The sequence below is a fragment of the Diceros bicornis genome, chromosome 3 (assembly GCF_020826845.1).
Source record: "Diceros bicornis minor isolate mBicDic1 chromosome 3, mDicBic1.mat.cur, whole genome shotgun sequence".
NCBI classification, from domain to species: domain Eukaryota; kingdom Metazoa; phylum Chordata; class Mammalia; order Perissodactyla; family Rhinocerotidae; genus Diceros; species Diceros bicornis.
This window is the reverse complement of record NC_080742.1, coordinates 97,124,775-97,149,249: the sequence shown is the minus strand read 5'-3', so window position 1 is coordinate 97,149,249 and position 24,475 is coordinate 97,124,775. Positions and strand designations below refer to the sequence as shown.

At 42.5% G+C, this 24,475-nt stretch overlaps 1 protein-coding gene across 1 annotated transcript in view; it reads left to right on the top strand.

Annotated features, from left to right (window-relative positions):
• The first annotated feature begins 13,779 nt into the window (after window positions 1-13,779).
• Window positions 13,780-24,475, top strand: part of RHEB (Ras homolog, mTORC1 binding) — a 48,060-nt gene continuing 37,364 nt past the window's right edge. The window contains exon 1 of the mRNA XM_058533581.1: window positions 13,780-14,055. Coding sequence (XP_058389564.1) covers window positions 14,004-14,055 — 52 coding nt within the window. The 5' untranslated portion in view covers window positions 13,780-14,003. The remainder of the gene's footprint in view (window positions 14,056-24,475) is intronic.

Below are 24,475 nucleotides of genomic sequence, written 5' to 3'. Positions count from 1 at the left end.
CCTACAGATCTTCCCACATTCTGGATTGCCGACGTTTCCTTGAGGGTCATTTAGCATGTTCCTCGATCCCTGTGGTTACAGCTGGGGCTTGATCAGACTCAGCTTTAATTTTTTGGCAAGAACACCTCCTAGACCGGGCTTGTACTGCCTATTATAGGACAACCAGACGTTGTGTGCTTCCTGACATGATGCAATTCAGCGTAAAAGACAAAAAGAAAGCGAACGCTCAAAAACAAGAAATACAGTATCAAAAACCTTCAGAAATATTCCACTGATGCTCCAGCCTGGCATAAACACAAAAAATTAGCACTCCAGAAACTTGAGTCTCATTTTAGACCATCTATTTCCAACTTTCATTTATTTGAAAATAATTTATTAAATAAGAATCATATATTTAAAAAGAAATAACTTTATTTTGTTGGATATCATGATCAAAATTTTCCCATGTCTTCAGTGAAAGAGAAAAGTATGACTACATAAAGCTAACACTAATTGGTCCAGCAGCTGGCATATACTTCTGTTTTTCGCTCTTTGGAGGTAGGAAATTTTAAACATTTTAAAAGATGAAATAAAAATGATTAAAATTGAGAAATAGTTCATGATGATTTGATAAAATGGGTTTTAACTATCATTTTTGAACAATGCATACCAACCGTGGAAAAAAATATAAAAGTTTTATCCTTGGGTTTCATCTAATATATGTTAAAAATTTTGGTAGTTTAAGAAATTTTTTCAGCTATATTTAACAGAATCAGCTTAACTATCATACTGCTTTGGCTATTTAAAGTTCTTTTCTTTCTAGTTAATGATATAGCCAAGAGATGAGTATTGAGAGCAGTTGAAAAGAATTATGTTCTGATAAATTTTTTTTTCAAAGCTGGTTTTTATACATATTGTTTCTTATCAATGCTCTCTTTGTTTTGCTCTTATGAAACTCTCCCTCAAAAATGATATATATTGACAACAGCCAAGGGATGGAAGAGGGAAATAAATGAAAATGGTCTTCTCACCACCCCTCTCTATCCTATTTCTGAATATCTCAACTCAGGGTAAAATACCTCACTTCCAACACCAAGCTTCGACCTTAACATAAACGTGTATAAGAAGGAAGAACGTAGGAAGCACTAAGGGTTTATGATGTTTCCATTAATCACTTAAAGGAGTTTTTCCCCTTTATTTGGTGCCTCAGTGTTTATACACCTGGAACAATGCAACCTGGTAATACTCAGGACTGGTGGAGGGTCTACCTTTCTTTTGTACAGTGGAGAAAGAGCTACAGTGAACTCAGGTATATTCTCAGGCAGATCCATCTAGGAAACAGTATACATTTAAGTTGAAAATCTGAAAGTTGATTCTCCTTAAATTATCTGTTCTTGTGTCTCTTGGAAAGCTTTTGCATCCTCCTAGGGTTCCCTGTGCTTTTGTTTGAAGACTCAAAGTTTTTAAGTGTATACTGATCCCGTAGGAGACTAGAATCAATTTGTCCCCCTTCTAAGTACAGTTCCTGAGTTTCTACCAGCTGTCATAACACATTTACAAGCCTAAATGAGAATGCCATTAGACCATCATCCTAGGAAATCTGGATTAAATTGGCCATGTCTCAGAGATAATCTGAATCAAATTGGAAAATATCTGCCAGTCTCATTTAGCATCACAATCTATTAATGTTGGAAGTCAGCCCTGTACCAGTTTATGAACTCACTCTGCTTCCAGAAGTATTGTACTGGGTTCCAGTTACATCCAGCTAGCAGCTGCTAGCAATAGCCTTCCTGAGGCAAGTGCTGTGCTCCTTCCACAAGTGGGAAATGACTGCGTTCCTAGTGGGGAAAAGATGGGCAGATCTTATACAACGTACGTAAGGATGTTCTTTAATTTCTGACTTTTCAGCATGGGGAAAAAATGTAGGGGGCGGGGCAGAGGTCCTAGAGGGGGCAGGAGAGGAGAGGAGAGGCATTGTGTCCTTCTTGTCTCCTAAGCAGCTCTTCCTCTCTCTGCTAAGCCTGGGGAGGAAGAGACGCTGCTGGCAGCGGAGGAATTCAGCCAGAGGCCTCTGTGAAGCAGAGCAGCCTCAGGACCACGTAACGTCCTCAATCTGGGAAGGTGTGACCACAGGAGGGGAGTGGAGGGAATTAACACGGCAATCTCCTCAAGAATAGAATTAGTGTAAATTGTAATTTGAGGTTATTAAGTATCAGTGGGAAAGGCATAACATTTTATTGCTTTTACTTTAAAAACTTGTTCTATGTGGGGCCGGCCCGGTGGCATAGTGGTTAAGTTCGCGCACTCTGCTTCAGTAGCCCGGGGTTCACAGGTTCAGATCCTGGGCATGGACCAACGCACGGCCTGTCAAGCCAGGCTGTGGCGGCGTCCCATATAAAGTAGAGGAAGATGCACATGGATGTTGGCCCATGGCCAATCTTCCTCAGCAAAAAGAGGAGGATTGGCAATGGATGTTAGCTCAGGGCTAGTCCTCCTCACAACAACAACAACAAAAACTTGTTCTGTGAAATTTAAACGTTCATCTAGTTAAATACAAAATTATATTTATACCAAAATAATGATTGGCATGTGGCTTTCTGGAAGCCACCAGAGTGCCCAACAATAGGAAGCACAAAAGCACAGTTGTTAAAAGCTTGGGTGCTGGAGTCGGACCCCCAGCATTCCAGTCTGCACTTGACAGACATGCAATCTGGAGCAGGCTGACAGCCCTAAACCTCAGTTTTCTGTTTGTTAAATGGAGATACCGAATCATACCTATCCTCATAGAGTTGGTGTGAGGATTAGTTGAGATAATACATATAAAGCAGCTGGAACCAAGTAAAAGCTCCACAAATTGCTATTATCACAGATCATGATGCAGTCATAGAATGGAATACTACGTAGACAGTTAAAATGATGCTGTAGATGGATGCATATCTGCCAAGAAAGATGGTGTAAATTGGTATGGACAGTATGCCTTCATGTTTGTAGACTATAAATATATAGATAAATGATTAGAAAAAAGTCTAGAAATACATTATACCAAAATACTAATAGTGGCTACCTCTCAACAATGGAATTTCAAGAGATTTATTATTATTATTATTTCTTCCACTATGTGAGTATACAATAAGAAATCTGCGACCCAGAAGAGGGCCCTCACCCAACCATGCTGGCACCCTGACGTCAGACTTCCAGCCTCCAGGACTGTGAGAAATAAGTTTCTGTTGTTTATAAGCCACCCAGTCTACAGCGCTTTAGCAGCCCGAACAGACTAAGACAGAGAGCCTTAAGAAAAACCCTGATCTGAGGTAAGCCTTTGGTTGTATGGATCTACCCAGTAATGGTGAGTAATCTTGACTGCTTCTGCTAACTCTTTAGCCTATTTGCAGCAAAATTACTTAAAGAGGGACGGGAGCTCACGAGTGAAAAAAACTGCAAAACTAAAATTACAAAATGTCAACAATTGTCATAATCAACAATTCTTGTTTAATGGAAATCTACTTACACAATCCAAAATTTGAAAGGTAATGAATTATCATAAATTCTAAGACATATCCTCCAATTTCACAGAATTTAATTATCCTACCCCCTAATATTTTTCCCGGCTGTATTACTGGCTGGCCCATCCACCTCTCCCTTTATATATATTCTGGCTAAATACTGACCATGGCCAAGGCCAACACTGTACCACACTCACTCAATGACACCGAGAGCCACTAGTGAGAACCAGTCAGTTACGTAAGCAAAGGCCTTGCTTGGTGTCCCGGGTCCTGAGAAAAAGCTATAGGTTGGTTACCTTAGTGACAGGTCATACTGAAAAGTGAGGCAGATAGAGATCTCCACTCTGCACAGCTGGCCCCGAGGGAACATGGTGCAGCGCTGCTCTCCCACTCAGGTTCTGCTGTCACCCCAAGAGCAGCAGCAGCACCTGCACCCACTGCTTCTATCCTGCTGTGTCCCTCTCTGCTTTGTGTCTTCTGCTGCTCATGGTTCTGTCTCCCTGTGTCTTTCAGCTTCTACCCCGCTTCCAACTGCCAACTTTACTCGTCTTACGGTCAAACTCCGAGAGGATAGGATTGATTGAACCAATCACAACACAATATAGATCACCCTTCCAAGCAGAGCTTTAAGCAGGCCACAGGTCAACTTATAAATTGGCTGCCCTTCGGTCAGGTGCCCATCCTGATCCAGCTAGCAGTGGGCCAGACTTGCAGTCATATGGCACAGAACATGCAACCCTATGCAGGAAGAAATCCCCAGAAGGGTCCTATGGGCAGGAAAAGCCTTCCAAGAGCTCCCCAGAAAACAGCTGTATAATTAACCAGCAAGCACCTTGCCTGATCTGTTCAGCAGAGCTGGAAATAAAAACATCCATACAGACAGTACTGATGTAATGACCTTTATCTAATATTAGCTGGCAGGTTACTAATGAGCTTCTACATCTCAGCAAACACTGAGATAAAGCTATATTCCAAATCTGGATGAGATATTTCTGTTTAGAATTTATGTATTGCTAAATTAGGTTCTATAAGGTAATCGATTGCCCAACCAGGCCACAAAATTCTCCTACTTGAATATTTTTACTGTTTTGTATATGGCATACTGAATGGCAATTTTTCTTGAACTATTGATGGTTGGCTGATTTTATGCTTGCATTAATCTTAAAAATTATAATCTTCATGGAAATAAATTAATAGCCAAATATTCTTATACACGATAAATCAAGCTGGCTTCTTTCTTATAGTTTATCTGGGCACATCACCATTTTTTTTAACATCCAACCTGTTTTATAAGTTTTCTGTTTGACCCTGATCTTGGTCATGTTGGCATCCGACTGACAAAGGAGACTTATGAACCAAGCCTGGCTCTGCCCAGTCCCGGGAGACCTCTGTACAGCACGCTGAGGTCAGACCACTTTGTTCCTCCTGCCAAGAGCTGCCTCTAGGGCTTCTCATTGGTTCCTCTCCAGCTGGCTGCTCCTCTCTCACCTCTTAACCACTGCAGCTGGTTTTCTTTTCTTCTGGGCTACCTCCTTCAAGGTCAAGCAGTAGGAGCCCTCCCCACTTTAGAGGTTCTGGGCTGGGAACCCTTTTAGTTCAGGGAAGCATTTGATACTCCTTTCATGTTTGTGTTTTGGTTGACTTGCTTTAATTTCAAGAGATTTATGTAGCTAATCTTTCCTCCATCAAAATCAAAGGAAACTTGCCCTTTCCTTGGAAATAAAATCTTCAACAAAAACCACATTAAAGAACAAGTAACAAGAAGGGAACTACTGTTATGAAAGAATGCAGGGAAGAGTAAATATCATAGAATAATTTGAAAACAAGATTAAGAGGAAACTTCATATTCAGTGTCCTATAAAGTGTAGACAGAATCAAGCATTTAATCCAATCCCCGAAGAGAAAAGAAGAAAGGCAAGAGGAAGGGACACAGGCTGAGCCTCCCCACCGTGTTAGCTCACCCGGCCCTCAGCCCTCGTGGTGTGCCTGGGAGGCACAGGCTGAGCACCCCCTGTGTCAGCTCACCTGGCCTGCTCCGTGGGCTTCTGAGACACAGGAAGGTGGGGTAGCTTGTCCAAGGCTGTGCGGATTTTAGGAGGCAGAGCAGGATTTCAAACCCACGGGTCCTCATTCAAAACTGAAGTCCTTGCCTTGGTGACAGGCCATTTCTGGAATAAAACTGGCATACTGGTCAATGTTTCTTTTTTAATGATGATTTAAGATACAAATATCTCTTGCTAAAATCTGAGAGTCTGAAACAACTGTATCTTGTCCTCAGGCAAATAAATACCACACTTAATGGTGAAATTTAGACTGCTTACCCCCTAAGATCAAGGACAAGACAAGGTTGTCTGCTCTCTCCACTTCTTTTCAGCATCATAGTGCAATAAGGCAAGAAAATTATATAAAAAGCATCAAAAATGAAAAGTAACAAGTAAAAACTACATGATTATCTGTGTAGAAGAACCAATGGACTTTACAGAAAATCTACTAAAACTAATAAGTGAGTTTATCAAAGTTTTAGGATAGGAGATCAATAATCAAAATCCAATTGTATTTCTATATACTAGCAACAAACAATCAAAAATTGAAAAAATTTTAATCCCATTTATAATAGCATCAAAATATGAAATAGAGTAAATCTGATAAAAGATATGCATAGCCTGTATCCTGAAAAGTACTAAATGTTGCTGAGGAATTAATGAAGACTTAAATAAATGGAGCGATATACCTTGCTCATGGGTCAGAAGACTCAATACTGCTAAAATATAATTCCTCCCAAAATTGATTTATAGAATCAGAACGATGCCAGTCAAAGTCCCAGCAGGCTTTTTTGTAGATAGTGACAAGTGGATTCTAAAATTCATATGAAAATGCAAAGGACTTAGATTAGCCACAACAACTTTGGAAACAAAGAACAAGGTGGGAGGAATGAAACAACTTGATTTCAAGATTTATTATAAAGCTACAGTAATCAAGACAGTATAGTGTTGATATAAAAACAGACAAATACCCGATCAAAAAATGGGCAGAGGAAATGAACAGACACTTCTCCAAGGAAGATATACAGATGGCCAATAGGCACATGAAAAGATGCTCAACATCACTAATCATCAGGGAAATGCAAATCAAAACAACACTAAGATACCACCTCACGCCTGTTAGAATGGCTATAATCACCAAGACAAAAAACAACAAATGTTGGAGAGGATGTGGAGAAACAGGAACCCTCATACACAGCTGGTGGGAATGCAAATTGGTGCAGCCTCTATGGAAAACGGTATGGAGATTCCTCAAAGAATTAAAAATAGAGATGCCCTATGATCCAGCCATCCCACTACTGGGAATCTATCCAACGCACCTGAAATCAACAATCCAAAGAGGCTTATGCACCCCTATGTTCATTGCAGCATTATTCACCATAGCCAAGAAGTGGAAGCAACCTAAGTGTCCCTCGACTGACGATTGGATTAAGAAAATGTGGTATATATATACAATGGAATACTACTCAGCCATAAAAAAAGACAAAATCGTCCCATTTGCAACAACATGGATGGGCCTGGAGCATATTATGTTAAGTGAAATAAGCCAGAAAGAGAAAGACAAACACTGTATGATCTCACTCATATGTGGAATATAAACCAACACATGGACAGAGAAAACTGGACTGTGGTTACCAGGGCAGTGGGGGTGGGGGGTGGGCACAAGGGGTGAAGGGAGTCATATATGTGGTGATGGACAAACAAAAATGTACAACCCAAAATTTCACAATGTTAGAAACCATTAAAACATCAATAAAAAAAAAAAAACAGACAAATACATCAATGGAACAGAAGAGTGTTCAGAAACAGACCCATACATATATGAGCAACTGAATTTTGACAAAGATGCAAAGGCAATTCAGTGGAGAAAGGAGAGTCTTTTCAACAAATGGTGGATATTCGTGTGTGAAAAAAAATAAAAACTTTGATCCATACCTTTCAGCACATACAAATACTAACTCAAAACAAAGCTCAACAGTTTTGGAAAGATGCAGAATCCAGAATTTTTACAACATATAATCCATAATGTCCAGTATAAAATAAAAATTACTAGATGTGAAAAGAAACAAAAAATATGACCGATAATCAAGAGAAAAGTCATTCAATAAAAGCAGACCTATGAATGATCCAGATGTTACAATTAGCAAAGATTTAAAAATAACTACAATAAGTACATTTAAAAACCTACAGAAAATATGAGTATGTTGGATAGAGATGGGAGAATTTCAAGATAGAGATAGAAATTAAAAAAGAGAACCAAATGGAAATTCTAGAACTGAAAAATATGTTATCCAAATTTTTAAAAAATAGAGAAAAGAATCAGCAGAGGCTCGGTGACTGGTAGAAAGCTATCAAACTGTCTACTATGTGTGAAATTGGAGTTCCAGAATGAGAGGAGAGTGAGCATGGGGCAGAAAAAATACTTGAAGAAATATTGGTTGGGAAGTTTTCCAAATTGGATCAAAAACAGTAACTCACAAATCTAAGAAGCTCAGTAAACCTTAAAGTGCATAAAAGCAAAGAAAACTATACGTGAACACATCATAGTCAAACTCTGAACATCAAAAACAAAGAGAAAATCTTAAAAGCAGACAGTTGTGGAGAAAACATATTACATAAAGGAAATAAGATGATAGCTGATTTCTCAACAGAAAAAAATAGAGGCCAAAAGAAAATGGAACATCTTTAATGCATTAAAACACACACACACCCAACACCGTCTACCTAAAATTCTACATCCAGCAAAAAAAATAAAGAGAAATAAAAGGACAGCATGAGGAAGATCTTTCTGGTGATGGGACAGCTACGTATTTTGATTGTGCTTCTGGTTACATAAATCTACACATGTAGTAAAATTGAATAGAACTACACACACACACAAATGAGTGCATGTAAAACTTGTGAAATGTGAATGAGTTCTGTGGATTGCACCAACTTCAATATCTTGGTTTTGATATTATAGTATATTTATGTAAAATGTTATCATCTGGAGAATGGTACACAGGACCTTTCTGTACTACTTTTGAAACTACCTGTTAATCTATCATTATTTCAAAATGCAAAGTTAAAGAAATGAAATAAAGGCAACTTTCAGATAAATAAATGATGAATTTGTTGCCAGACTACAAGAAATGCTAAAGGAAATTCTAAAGGAAAGGCTGAAGGAAACTAGGATACAGCCTAACTCCCAGTTTGTGAAGGCTGTACACGGTGACTTCCTTCCAAAGAGGACGGTGTAGAAAGGGAGAGAAAAAGAGTAACTTTCCAGTGGAGAAACCTGACAAACACAACCTCAGCCAGGTGATGGAGGTCAACATCAGCAGTGATGAGTCATGTTGATACTAGGCACCTTTGATATGATGTGATGAGAATGGCACTCTACCTCTGTGGTCTTCCTCCCCAAAACCTGTAACCCCAGCCTAATCATGAGAAGAACATCAGACAAATCCTATTGAAGAACAATCTGCAAAACACCTGACCAGCACTCCTCAAAACTGTCAAGGTCATGAAAGACAAGAAACGTCTGAGAAACTGTCACATCCAAGAGGAGCCCAAGGAGACATGACAATTAAATGTAAAGTGGGATCCTGAAACAGAAAAAGGACATTAGGGGAAAACTGAGGAAATCCGCATAATATAGGAACTTTAGTTAATAATAATGTATCAGCATTGGTTAATTCATTCTAACAAATGTACCACACTAATGTAGATGTTAATAATGGGGAAAATCGGATGCAGGGCACATGGGAACTCTCTATACTATCTTTACAATTTTTCTATACATCTAAAACTGTTCTAAAAAATAAAGTTTATTTTAAAAAAAGACTTAAGAGATAATAGTAACCAACTGCATTATATGGACTTTATTTGGATTCTGACTTAAAGAAACAAATTGTTAAAGAAAATTATGAGGCATGAAGAGACATTTGAATAGTCTGGATATTTGGTGGTATTAAGGGCTCCTTAATGGGTTTTGTTTGTTTTCGGTGTAAAAATGGCATATTTTTTAAAAGAGTCATCTTTCAGAGAAAATACTGAAATACTTATGAATGAAATGGTATGATGTCTAGGATTTGCTTCACAATAACCCATGGGTGACTGGGGAAGCGGGCAGCACATAGATGAAACAGGATTGTCCGAGACTCAGCAAACACTGGAGCAGGTGATGGGCCCAGGGTTCACTGTACTAATCTACTTTTATATGTGCTTGAAATTTTCCAAAAAAGAGTTTCAAAAAATTTGAAAGTCTGCCTTAGTGTTTTGGATGCTTAGTTTTTAAAGATCTTGCTATTTGTGAGGGATACTTCCTCTGTCATTAGCAAATATCCAGGTGTAATTACACTTAGTCATCATTAATGAAAGTGGATGTGAATCCATATTTTAAAAGGATTTTTACTTTTTTGTAAAAATTTTTGGTCATTTTCTTGCAAAATATGATTAGATTACCACGTTTACCTTTAATGTAGTTGGCAAAGAGCTCATACAAGGAAGAGGCGGTAGCCCTGCCATTTTTCTTAGTGTATGCGTATACTGCATTTTTATTCTAATTGTTAATTCATGGTTTCTTTGACGGAAAGCTTTTTTTTTTTTTTTTTAATAATTTTATTTATTTATTTATTTGTCCCCCAAAGCCCCAGCAGATAGTTGTATATCACAGTTGCACATCCTTCCAGTTGCTGTATGTGGGACGCGGCCTCAGCATGGCCCTACAAGCAGTGCGTCAGCGCGCGCCCGGGATCCGAACCCGGGCCGCCAGCAGCAGAGCGTGCGCACTTAACCGCCAAGCCACGGGGCCGGCCCTGACGGAAATCTTTTAAGACCCACAACCATTTTGTGAGATTTAATTTAGTTTTGCAGAACTTAGGTAATATATTCTGTAATTCCTCGGAACCAGACACATGAAAAGCAACACATTATACTATTCCGAACACTAAACATTGAGGGCAACACTGCCAACCCCTCCCTGTTGAGGAAGTCCCACCAGGATACCTCTTGTACCGGTCACGACGTGCCACCCTCTGTCAAACAAGAGACGAGGGTGCCATGGTCAATCCATATATTACATATTCGCAAAGCTCAATTATTTTATTTTTAAAATAAAAATGTTAACAAAACAGAAGTTTATTTTTTTTCCTGCACACCAATGGAAGAAACTCCCTGGATCTCCACATGCTGGGTAAAATCCAACACTGAGAACTCTTCACATAGGAGGAGGAACCAATAGTGAATATATCTGTCAAAGGGTAATTATAACTTTCAGTGGTTTATGAATACTGTGACTAAATTCCACATCTAAGGCACATTTGAAGAGCACATGTAAATGCAAGCCTTACTGGCAGAAGCCATCGCCTATTTTATTGAAAGGAAATAGCCTCCTGGTTCTCCCTGAGCATCCCCCAGGTGCTGTTGCACAAGCTCTTAGGAGCAGGTGTTCTGCTCCAGCCATCTTGACAGGCGACTACCAAGGACCCTCAGGAGACTTTCTCTGCTGGGCATGCAGCCTCTGCTGGTGAAAGCTCCTACTAGGTGCACTCTGGCTTGGAGAATTGGGGAGAAGGCAAATTTCATCCACAGCCCAGCAGAAACTAGATTTGAACTTTTAATGCAATTTTATTGACGATTTGAGGATAGTTGATGGATTAGTTTTCTAGGATCGCTATAACAAAGTACCACAAACTGGGTGGCTTAAAACAACATAAATCTATTGTCTCACAGTTCTGGAGGTCAGAAATCCAAAATCAAGGTGTCGGCAGGGCCGTGCTCCCTCTGAAGTCTCTAGGGGAGGATCCTTCCTTGCCTCCTCCAGCTTGTGGGAGCCCCAGGGATTCCCTGGTTTGTGGCAGCATCACTCCAATCTCTGCCTCTATCTTCACATGGTTGTCTTCCTTCTGTGTATGTGTGTCTGTGTCTCTTCTTCTCTTCTTACAAGTACACCAGTCATTGAGGGGCCCACCCTACTCCAGTATGACCTCATCTTAACTAATTACATCTGCAACAGTCTTATTTCCAAATAAGATCACATTCTGAGAAAGTTAGGACATCAACATATCTTTTTGGGGGACACATTCAACCCCTAACAGTGAAGAACAATTTACAACTACTGCATAGGCCCAGACCTGGCCTCAGAGCTCCTTGCTGAGCCATCCAGCTGGTCGCCTGGGGCTTCAATCTGCAGACCCGCAGGATGTGAATGCGCAGTCCCCCTCTCCAAGGCGTACTTCAACAGGATGGTGGAAGGATTTTGCCCTAGCGCCAGTGCTCTAACTCAACAAAGCACATTCCTCCCTCATGAATGGCCTACCTCCATGGACTCCAGCTGGCTTACTCCATTTCCCTCTTCTGGGAGCCCTCCATGAAACTCCATATCTCAGGGTTCAGGCCAGACTGATCCCTGGCTTCAGAGAGAAGAGGATCTTTTTTCATCCCAACCAGTGTAAGTTGGGGACTTGCCTTCCCCAGGATGGCCTCATTAGACTCCTGAGTTCAGGCCTATCAAGGCCCGGTTGAGGAAACTGCTCTGCCATCCACAAGACCACGCAATGAAATGACCTTGGCATGTTTCCCAAATCTGCATGTTTGGGTTTTTTTTTGGTGAGGAAGACTGGCCCTGAGCTAACACCTGTTGCCAATCTTCCTCTTTTTGCTTGAGGAAGATTGACCCTGAGCTAACATCTGTGCCAATCTTCCTCTATTTTGTATATGGGACGCCGCCACAGCATGGCTTGATGAGCAGTGTGTAGGTTCACGCCTGGGATCTGAACCTGCCAATCCCAGGCCGCCAAAGTGGAGTGTGCCGAACTTAACCACTACCAGGCCGGCCCTTGCGTTGTTTGGTTTTGTATAACACCCTATATGAGAAATAAGCACATTTATGGGACAGTCACCTCTAGATCTTCATACAGAGGAACCCAATCCTGCAGCTCAGCTTCGTAGGGGTTCCTTCTCTGTGCTCACTGGGAAAGGCAAAGGGCCGTGACCACGCAGGTGGTCAAACAGCCCGGGGACAACAGAGGACGCTCATTGCAGTAGCGGGCTATCTGCTTCTTTAGCAACCACTAAGGGTAAGAATATCTACCACGATGGAAAAGTCTCCCTGGCTGAAATCTCCCCATCACATCCTCATTGCTCAGGCCTGGGCTTGCACCTTCATTTTCCACAACCGAGGCCTCCCGGGCTGGCGTTCCTTGCTGTAACACCCCAATGCCTCTTCAGCAGCACCAGTGGGAAAAAGGGTTGTCAGCGCGTCTTTTGTGGGAAATACAACAGCGTCCCCTTACTGGAGAGGTCAGCCCACACAGGAGGGCGAGCCCAGCGTACTTAAATCCCCCCCCACCAAGAACAGTTCGGAGCGTTCTCAGCCAACAACAGCTGGTGCCTGTCTACCGAATTAGCCACGCAAGTGTTGACATTAAAGATGTATTGACTTGCGCTATTTATTTCCTGTGAGGTGTGCTGGGTCCGCAGGACGCAGAGTTGAGACCAGAACTGGGAAGGCGCACATTTTTTAATGAAATGCATTAACATTTTGAATTAATGCATATTCCATTCTTTCCACGGTCTTTTACTCATGGATGACGCTTAGTCACCAGCTACATCCTCAAACCCAGACTCACTAACGCCAATATAGCAGCGTTTCTTCCGAAAAAAACCAACCCGGAGGAAAAACCAACCAACCCACAGCCCAGCCCGTAACGGCCACGCGCCTCGCGCCTTTTAAGGGCTCAGCGGGCGCGAGTCTACCAACCGCTCAGAGTTCCGCCAATCACCACGGCTCCCAAAGCTTGTCCCGCCCCTCCCCCTGGTCTAACCAATCACTGGGGAGCTAGCTTCTCTCCGCCCCTCCCGCCCGCCTCCACCACTGAGACGCTCCGGGCCTTCAAACCTCCCTGGCGGCTAACGGCGCGGTCACAGCCGGATTTTATTTTTAGTTCCCGGGCCAGCAGCCCCGCCTCTGGCTCCGCCTCCTCACCGCCACCAATGGGAGACGGAGTTTCCGTCGCGTCATCGCGCGGGCGGGCGGGAGCTGTCCAATCAGCGCTCGGGGAGAATTGGCGTAATTAAAAAGCGGCGGAAGACGGTGGGAGGGACATGACGCAGCGAGTTTTAGTCGTGACTTTTCTGGGGGCATCTCGGCCTCCCCTCTTTTTCCCTTTACAGTAAAACGCCGTCGCCGCCTCCCCGCGTGCCTTCCGGGGGCGGGGGCGGGGGCGGCCGCCGCGGCGGGGAGGGCGGTGCTGACGCGGGTCGCAGGGGGCCGGCGGCGGCGGCGGCGGGCGGTCACGTGGGCGTGTTTGGGGGCGGGGCCGCGCGGCGGTTCCGGGCGGTTGAGCGCGCGAGCGAGGAGCCCAGGCAGCCGCGCCCGCCCGCCCCGCCCCTGGATGCCGCTCTACCCCGGCGCGGCCGCCGCCGATCGCAGCACAGGAGCCGGCGCCGTCGCCGCGATTGATGTGGTTGGCCCGGGGCTGAGGAGGCCGCCAAGATGCCGCAGTCCAAGTCCCGGAAGATCGCGATCCTGGGCTACCGGTCTGTGGGTGAGTGGCGGGCGCCGCGCGGCCTCCTCGCGCCGGGCCGCGCCTCTCCTGGGCGCCGGGACGCCTCGGGCCGGGCCAAGTTTGGGGCCGGCGCGGCCATGTGGCGGCCGCGCGTTTCGTAACCAGCCGCCCGCCGCCGCCGCCACTACCTCCATTTTGAGCGGAGGCGGTGGCGGAGGGCGGCCCGGGGGCGGGGAGGCCGTGTGGGGAGGCCGCGGGCGCGCGGGTGTCCCGGTTCGTGCGGGCCGGCGGCGGCGGAGCGTCTGCTGCTCTGCCGGCGCCGCCGCGGGCCCCTCCGAGGGACCCGCACCTGTCTCCGCCTCTTCGCGGCTGGCTGGCGGGTCGTCGCTAGCGGCTTTTCCGCCCCGAATTCAGTCAGGTCCGGGGGTTTTAACAAAGGGAACAGCACCTTGTGAGGTTCTCTGTGGTGGAGTTCAGCGTGTTAGAGAAAACCAGGGACCTAAAGGACGTTTGGCCTCTGAGGGCAAGCTTCCCACCGCAGAGACCCCGAAGAGCCCTCTTCGGAAGCCCCTAGGTGCCGGCAGCGGCCGAAATAGAAAGGCAGAGGAAAAGAAGTGTCTGGTGTCTCGGTGTCCTATTTTTCTTCGGGAAAAATAGGGTCAGGTACTTGTAACCAGGCTGTTGAAGTAATTCAAAAGTTGTTCTTTTTTTTTTTTGCCGAAAGGTTGACATGTATTTGAAACGGTTCCCGGCAGTCGCCTGCTTGCTGGACTGGGGTGGTCCCTGGTGGGCTCGGGAGTGGACAGGGCGCCAGAAAACGAGTGAGAAAACGGAACCGGTGACCTTAACCGTGCTTCCGGGTGAGGCGTTATTGTCTGACACCTGGAAGCCTGGGGAAATTACGCTTCTCTGTCCGTGTTGTTTTTTAAGGAGTAACTGTCTAAGGAAAAGGTCCGCTTGACCCTGGTGGGGGAAGGAGGGGAAAGCGAGGGGCTGGAGTCTGGTGATCGCAGGAGGCGGCAAGGATAGTTGCCGTAGGAAAGCTCGTAGCTGCCTGCCGCGCGTTGGATGAACTCCCCCGACTGCGCTTTCTCTTCTGCTTCCTCACCCCCATTTTCCACCGCCGGTGCCAGGGTCTGTGTTCTTTGACCAAGATCAGCTACAGCATGCTTACTCATCCTTTTCTCATCTCCGTCACGGTTCCGGGGGGGGTTGGGGGTGGAAATCGTAAGAATAGAGGGCAAATCAAAGGCTGAGAGACGCTTGTTTAGAGATGGGGGTTCCAGGAGTCGTAGCGGTAAGTCGCGTGTGATGCAGTGTCAGATCGTAGGTACACGTGGGGAAGGACTGGTGACAGCCTGAACAGCTGCAGCCATAAAGTTACGATGCATCAAATTGAGGCTTTTAAAGTCACTAACAGCCCACTCCCCAAATGCCGGTATGGAACCCGGCATCCAGCCTTTATTGGCAGCCTAAATCACCAAGCCCTTGCTGCTCTGTTCTTAATTTCCTCCTCTGCGTTTTGAAGAGTGGGACTTGGACATATCCTGCTCTTGAGTGAGCTCTATCACATACAGAGTGCCCACTAATTGAAGATCGCAGTCTCTGAATAGAACAGTTACAGGTGACCTGTACCTGGGCTACCCGATTTCAACTCAAGAGCATGTCCCAAAGGTCCTGACTTATTTACCCCTTGAAATTCTTGAGATGGTGATTCTAGCCTTCAGTAAGCAAGTCTGTTTTATCACTGTTTTATAAAGAAGTTCCTTATGTCCAGTTGAAATCCATTCTGTTTTATCTTCTTCTAATCATCCTCCTCCTAAAGACCCAGATGTGACAGGTCACCCCTTAAACTTCTCTTCACAAACGTTCATTTTAAACTGCTGTTAAAATACTGTGCTAAATTAGCCTCCAGTGGGATACAGAGTAAGTTCTAGTCCCTGTTTCCTATGCCCTCTGTAGGTCGTTACTAATCGCCTCCATTTTCTCCATATTTATGTTCAAGTGTAGGGATGATTAAACTAAAAGGTATTTTGGAGAGGTTAAATTACTCTCAATATTTGCATTTGATTTTAAAGCTATTTACCTTTGTTATGAACCGGGACAACTTGGAGTCTTTTGTTTCATTTTGTTTTGCCAGCATCAAAAAAGGGAGTGATTTCCTGATTGCATGTACTAGCCACTCTTCAGAGAATTATTCAGTATTCAGACTTGTAGGAGTTTACTGATGTGTTTGCTTGCAAACGGTGCTGTACAAGAGATATTTGAGTGTGTTTCTAGGTTATGTTAATTTGTGATGCTAAGCTGTTGTGGCATGTTAGGCTCAGCTAGAAACCACACCTTTCTTAGAATGTTCTCTTGATTAAATATTTTCTGCCAGTTTGACTAGGCGAATACTTATTTTGATTTTGTCACGTCACAAATTTTATTTTAAAAATTTGCTTTCAGGTAAAACTACTAAATACTATGATTATTTTACTACTTGGCTTTCAAATTTTGTGGTTTTTTTTAAACATTGATAAAACTACCAGTGAGGAAAACATAATTCTCAGGTAATTTAAAAGCTTGTTTCCGGAAGTACTTTTCCTGTTATTTACAATGTTAAGCTTTTAAGGACACGTCACCTGTAAGGCAGGCTGGCTTTCAGGGAGTGCTGTGTATTGTTTTAGTGGTGGCCAAATGTACCAGCTCCCTTACATTCATTGTTTCTAATACAAATGAGTAGTCCCATGACAGGAGGCAACTCAACTTAATCAAGTCAGAATTTTAGTGTTGCATAACTATCTTCAAATAAAATCTGGTACATCTCTTACTGGAATCCTCTACAGAGAGCTTTGATAATCTAGTTTACCATTAGACCATAATCACAAAGTTATAAGTCTCTGCGGTTAACAGGAGGGACGAGACCACAGGAATGTGAACCATCGTAAGGGAGAAAATGAAACAACTCTGATTTGGTAAAAGGCAGTTCGGCAAAAGTAACTCAAATTATTACCTCGTCGAAATGTTTTAGGTAGTAAGAAAGATGCATCCTTTGATTTGGATACTTCATAGGTAAAGATGTCATTAAATTTGTTCCCAGTAGAATACAATCCAATTATATTCTGATTTACTGTCTATTTTTAAATTATACTGTCCTTTTCTGAGACATTTAATTGAAAATTTAAAGATAAAACATTGTTTGCCGTGTATAAAATCTATCAGTGTGTGAAACTGTATGTTCAGGTGCTTAGTAACATTTTGAGGTTGTGTACTTGTGGGTGGGAGTAGTGCTATAGTGGCCACCTTGTGTTAAAGCTTGAAATTCACTTTTTTTGGTGTCATTCATTGTTCTGTACAAGAGAATAATCAGAGCTTGCATTTATGTTATTTTGATGTTCTTGTGGGTTATATCTATCCGTACTTACCTTCAGCACCCTGAAAAGAAACTCTTGTACCCACTAGCAGGCACTCCCTAGCCTTCCTTCACCTCAGTCCCTGGCATCCACTAATCTGCTTTCTGTTTCTCTGAATTTACCTATTCGGGGCATTTCATATCAATGGAATCATACTTACATGATCTTATGTGACTGGCATCTTTCATTTAACATAAATATTTTCAAGATTCATCCATGTTGTAGCATGTGTCAGTAGTTCATTCCTTTTTGTTGCCAAATAGTATTTTGTTATTCATATACTATATTTTATTTATACATTTGTCAATTGATGGACATGTGGGTTGTTTCTGCATTTTGACTATTATGCATAATGCTGTTATGAACATTCCTGTACCAATTTTTGTGTAGACATATGTTTTCGTTTCTCTTGGGTATATTCCTAGGAGTGGAATTGCTGGGTCATATGGTAACTTTGTGTTTAACATTTTGAGGCACTCTCAAACTGTTTTCCAAAAGTAGCTGCACCATTTTGCATTCCTACCAACAGTTGAAATTGGCTTCAGTTTCTCCACATCCTCACCAATGCTTGTTATTGAAGTACTTTTTGATTTTAGCCATCCTTATGGGTGTGAAGTGGTATCATATATGATTTGCAAGTAATTTCTTCCATTCTGTGGGTTGTCTTTTCATTTCTTGATGGTATCCTTTGAAGCAAAAAGTTTTAAAATTTGACAAAGTCCGTTTTATCTATTTTCTCTTTTGTCACTTGTGCTTTTGGTGTCATATCTAAGAAACCATGGCCTAATCCAAGGACATGTAGATTTACTACCATGTTTTCTTCTAAACGTTTTATACTTTTAGCTCTTACATTTGGGTCTATGATCTATTCAGAGTTAATTTTTGTGTGTGTGTGAGGAAGATCAGTCCTGAGCTAACATCAATGCCAGTCCTCCTCTTTTTCCTGAGGTAGACTGGCCCTGGGCTAACATCTGTGCCCATCTTCCTCTACTTTATATGGGACACCGCCACAGCATGGCTTGACAAGCGGTGTGTCAGGGTGTGCCCGGGATCCGAACCTGTGAACCCCGGGCCTCTGAAGCTGAGCGCTCGCACTTAACCAGTAGGCCCCCGAGCTGGCCCCTAGAGTTAATTTTTGCATATGGTGGGAGATGGGAGTACAGCTTCATTCTTTTGCATGTAGATGTCAAGTTGTCCCAGCATGTTTTGTTAAAAGCCTATTCTTTCCTCATTGAATGTCTTGACATCCGTGTCAAAAACCAAGTGATTATAAATGTAAGGGTTTATTTTCGGACTCTATTCCTTTGATCTCTGTGTCGGTCCTTATGCCAGTATCACGCTATCTTGATTACTGTAGTTTTGTAAAAAGTTTCAAAATTAGGGAAGTATGAGTCCTCTAACTTTTCCAGATTGTTTTGGCTATTCTGAGTCTCTCGCATTTCCATGTGAATTTTAGGACTAGCTTATTAATTTCTGCAAAAAAAGCAACTGAGTTTTCATAGGATGTTTTGTAGTTTTGCAAGTATCTTTAAATGTCTGGTTTAAAAAACAACTGAATTCTCATATCTGCTTCTGAATTCATTGAGTTACAATATGTTACTCTAATGAAGTACGGATATGAAGGAAATCCGGCCTTGCATGGATTCATAGTTGGGAAAGGGAGGAGTATTTTAATAGCTTTTTCAGATAATTGTGGATATTCTTTGATACTCACCAAAACTCCATAGGTGGTAGTTTCTTAGAGGTTATTGTAGTATGCAATCTGAAATTATGTGGATGAATTTTTTTCTACCATGTTACATATAACTCCATTCATTTGCTTTGCACTTTGAATGGATCTTCTACCCATGCCTGATTTTATAACATCATACATTGGTCATTTGGAAAATACGTATTGGTTCACTATTACACAGATTCTTCCACATTTTGACGTTTCTATATATAAATACCTTTTTAAAATCAAAATTTTTAATATCACCACCAATCTCCTCAAACATTTAAATATTAGGAAGCTGTTAAGCTCTCCATAAGTAATGCAAGTTTTCCCAAGTTTTAATTTTCTCTTCAGAGTTTGAATGTGATCATTGGGAAAGTGCTACTAGTTTTTCTTGAAGTGACAGTTTCATTTCCAAGAAAATGTCTGCCAGATACCCACATTTGAAATAATGATAGTTTGTTGGTCATTCTTGCAAGTAAAAATGGTGTTCCATGATAAAAGTGTTATTTCAGATCACTTCCCAAACAGTTGCACAAGTGCTGTTCCTCAAGCCAATCATCCTACTTCCATATGCATCCATCCCATTTTGTCAGGTGGAATATTAAAAAGACGTACTTAAGGGTCAGATTTAATACAATTAATAATTGTTACTGCTTCAAGTACTGCTTTACTCAAGTACTGCAGTACTCAAGTACTCCTACTGTTAAATGAAAATGGCTTTTCTTTTTTTTACTGTGAGTGCATGGTAGTGAATAATACAATGACTTTTCACTACAGTTTGTAACCACCATCTTGATTCATGCTAAGAGGTACCAAGCCAGTAGTTTTACCTACTATTGCTTTTGCAAATTAGTGCTGATATGAACGTGGTGAAAAAAGCAAATAATATCTTAGTATTGTTATGAAAATAGTTTTGACCTCATGAACCCCCCTGAAAAGGTCTTAAGGGACCCCCAGAGTTTCACAGCCTACACTTTGAGAACCATTGAACTATGGTATGCAGAATCTTGCTAGACTGCTGCTTGCTTTTGTGCAAAATTGAGTCCAGAGTGGCTGCATCCTAGATGCTGTTCAAGGGGATGTGGTTACCGCAGTCTTAGAGGAGCCTTCCAGGAGAGGCCCTGTAACATTGTAAGAGACAAGGATGGTGAGGCAGGAAAGAACTTGGCATGCTTGAGAATGGAAGGAAGCGGGGGTGGCTAGAACATAATGAGCTGGGAGTAGGAAGTGAAATTGGAAAGGTGGTCAGGAGCTGGATTACGCAGGGCCTTGCAGGAACAGTAGGGAATCATTCCTTCTGAGTAGTAAGCAGTGAGTTACTAAAGCAGGGAGAGGTAGGATATCGAAATGCCAATTGACTTCGCCTCTGATTGTGGTGCCATATGGGGTGAATTGTTTTTTGACTTGGTAATAACGAGGCTCACAAAGATTAGTGAAAATTGCCAAGAGTGGCAGCATACCAGGACCTGTATGCTAATAACATGGTTTTCACGTACAAGTATCAGGATGAAGGTGGGGGTTACATAAATAAAAACCAACTTTATTACATTATTACATAATGAGAAACAGCCATCTCTACCAGAGATTATGAATTCAAAAATATACAGCACTTTCCTTAGTTTAGGGTCTAGAATAACTTTATAATATTGTCTATGAGTGGATTGTACTTAGTTATTTCAGTAAATCAGAGCTGACCTTGGGGCAGGATTGTTCAGGTTAAAATGTTATGAAATCTTTAGTGATCACACCTGAGAGAATCCTTTATTCTTAGTTCTAGTTTATTACAAAGTACCAAATTAAGTCTTAACAGTTGAGCGAGTACTCACTGTGTGAAAGGGATAACTGTTAGAATGCAAACTGGTAGGTGCCTTTAACGTGAATTGCGTGATTAATTTAGAAATATAACTTAATATCTCAAACACAAAGGTTCTGGAATACTATTTTAGTATTTTAATGTTCTTAAATGTATATATTGGGCTTCTGAGAAAAAAGAGTTCCACGTAGGACATCAGAAGTTGAAATCTAAATTGGTATTTGTTTAGAACAGTAGTGCTAGAAAACTTGTCTTGCGCTCTGTGGGCAGGTGAAAGAAAGCAGGGTGGTTTAAGGATCCTGGTACAATTAACTCCTCCACATCCTTGGTTGGCTGGTATCTGGTGTTGTAAGGGGAATGTAATTGAGATCCCCCTTACCTCCTGCTCCCCCTCCTCCATTTTTCTTTTTGTTGTGCTTACTTGCTTGCAGAAAGACTTCTCAGGGACTTTTGAAACAGAAATTGGTATTGTAACGAGATATGTGATCTTGCTTTTTGCAAGATTAAAAGTTGAATGGTAACTCCACGATGGCATGGTAAATAGTTTGTGAACATGGAGATGAAAATACTGGCTTTTACAGTTATAATATAGTTTTATGAAATGAAAATGCTTTTCTAAGAGTCATATGTCTTAAATATAAATGCATCTGGCTGATATTTTTCTGGTTTTCAAATCTAAATCATGTTTGAAATTTATTTTAAGGAGAATATTTTGAAATATAGATTCTCTTTATTCTTGATCGTGACTTATTGGAATGACTGACTAAAAACATAAATGGCAAAATTCAACCATGGTGGCTAATATCAAGGTGGAGGAGGGTTCAAAATGTCCTTCGCAAAGTGGACACACCAAGGTAAAATATGACACTCGATGGTGGGAGTGAAAGTGGGAAAACACTATGGAATTTCCAATCCGTCTGCTAGGAAATAACTACATGTAGCATGGTGAATTTCTGACCTGGCTTGTATGGCCTTGAGTACACCAGGGGGCAGGAGTGCCTGACACTGAGATAAGACAGCTATGCAAAGAATTCAGACCAGAACATCACTGAGGTTGCTCCTGGAGGAAAGAAGAACCACAAAAATGCAAGCCACAAATGTAAAGTCTTATCTTTACATTTCAGAAAAAAAATCTGTGTGCATACAGGTTGAGAGACCTGGATTAATTTTCTGAGCATTTAAGTTGACCATGTTCTTATTGTGAACCAGTCAAACTCTGAACCACAGGTAGAGCGTTTTCTTCAGTTCTGGATGTCACATGTTGAGGAGTGTTGCCAACTCAGGGTAGTGGTTCTTGACTTAGAGTTCATGAGCTTTCCCTGAGATTGTGTGCAAATTTTCTGGGGAAAGAGTTCGGAGTTTTTATTAGCTGTCCAGAGGATTTCAGTCCCCCAAAGGGTTGAATTGCTAAAATGACTGGTTGGGGCCGGCCCGGTGGCTTAGCGGTTAAGTGCACGCGCTCCGCTGCTGGCGGCCCGGGTTCGGATCCCGGGCGTGCACCGACGCACCGCTTCTCCGGCCATGCTGAGGCCCCGTCCCACATACAGCAACTAGAAGGATGTGCAGCTATGACATACAACTATCTGCTGGGGCTTTGGGGGGAAAAATAAATAAATAAAATCTTTAAAATGACTGGTTGAAGAGAACAGTGTGTGTGGATAAGTGTCACATGTTATTCAAATAGGTGTTCATTAAATGTTTGAATAAACTAAGTCCCTTCTATGCCAGGCACTGTGTGTTTAGTCACAAAGTCTAGGGCAATCCTGATCCCTGCCCTCAGGGAGCTTCAATCTGGTGAGCGAACCACAGAAAACAGTTACTGCTGCTACTACTACTAACAGTTGATTTAAAAACTAATAATAGTTTTTAAAGCATTTACTGGTGTGGAGCGCCCTTAAACTCTATGAGTTAGGTGCTATTATTATGCCTATTTTGCAGATAAAGTAACTGAGCTACAAAAAAATTAAATGATTTGCCCAAGATCAAACAGATATTAAGTGTCTGAGCCAGGATTTGAATTTAAGCAGTGGCTCCAGAGCCAGCATTCTTTAACTAACTCCTACACAAATTATTTAAATACAGTTGGGATAAATGCTTTGAGAAAAATAATCCAAGGGAGAGCTAATTCTACTATGGGTATGGGTGGGGGTAGGAGAATTGTCCCTAAAGAACTGTCGTTAAAGCTGGAGTTGGCCAGGCAGAGGGTAAGGAGAGTAGGGAGCACGAGAAGAACGGCAGAGCCTTCCAGTCGAAAGGAACAGCATATGCAAAGCTCCTAGGGGATGAGAAAGAGCTTGGCACGTGGGAGGTGTAAAGAGAGGGCAGTATGGCTGGACAGGTGAATGAGGAGAGTAAGCTGTGAGTGGGCGAGGAGGTCACATGGGACTTACCTGTGTGCCAACTGTCCATCAAGAACAGCCTTGTATGCCCTGTTGAAAGTTTTAGACTTTTCCCTAGAAACAGTGGGAAGTCACTGAAGGGTTTTAAGCAACAGATAAGATCATCTTCTAGACCAGGATTGGCAAACTTTCTGTAAAAGGCCAGATAGTAAATATCAGAGGCTTTACAGGTCACGTGCCCTCTGTTGCAACTACGCACTTCTGCCTTTTGTAGCACACAAGTAGCTATAGACAGTATATAAACAAGTGGTGTGGCTGTGTGCCAATAAAACTTTATTTATGGACGCTGACATTTGAATTTCATCTAATTTTTACATCATGAAATATTGATTTTTTTTTTCACCATTTAAAACTGTAAAAAACATTCTTAGCTCATAGGCTGTAGAAAAACAGACTGTAGGCCAAATTTGTCCCCTAGTCTGTAGTTTGCTGGTCCTGTTTTATGTCCTCAAGAAGATCTCTTACACTCCTCTGTGAAGTGGTTGGGGGCAGTCAGGGAATGGAAGTGGGAAGAGCAGCCATGTATTGAAGTTCACCAGCCAAAGTGTCCCAGACTAGTGTAGTGCAGGCGAGATGAAGAGGAGACAGATTTGAGATGTAATTAGAGGAAGAATTGATAAGACTGTGATGTGGGAGATGTTAAAGATAGCCTTCAGATTGTTAGCATGAATGCCTGGGAGTGGATAATGGTGCCACTGGTTAAAATGAGAAATGGTAGAATATGACCAGGATTTGGGGATGGACCAGATTCATTTCTTCACCTGCCAGATCCACACACTTGCCTTGGTTTCTGGCTGCAGGGACCCGCACCATTCCCATGGTCCAAGAGACAGGTGGCTGTGCCTACAACTGGGGTTCTGAGGGTATGCTGCTCCTGGGTCCTCATGTTGCCCGTGGGTATGCCCCAGCATATCCTCATACTGCAGGGCTGTTTCCCTGTTGCCTTGGAAACAAAGGAGATTGCAAGACCTGCTTGGCCCCACACACTCATACTACTCACTCCGCCAGGCGGGGGTGCTGAGGATTGGAGTCCAACTACAAGGATTTTTCTATCATTCCTACTTGAGGGTGGTGGGGTGGATGGGGGTCTCCATCTCTAGACCTTTTCATTCTGTATAACTGTGCTACCACAATG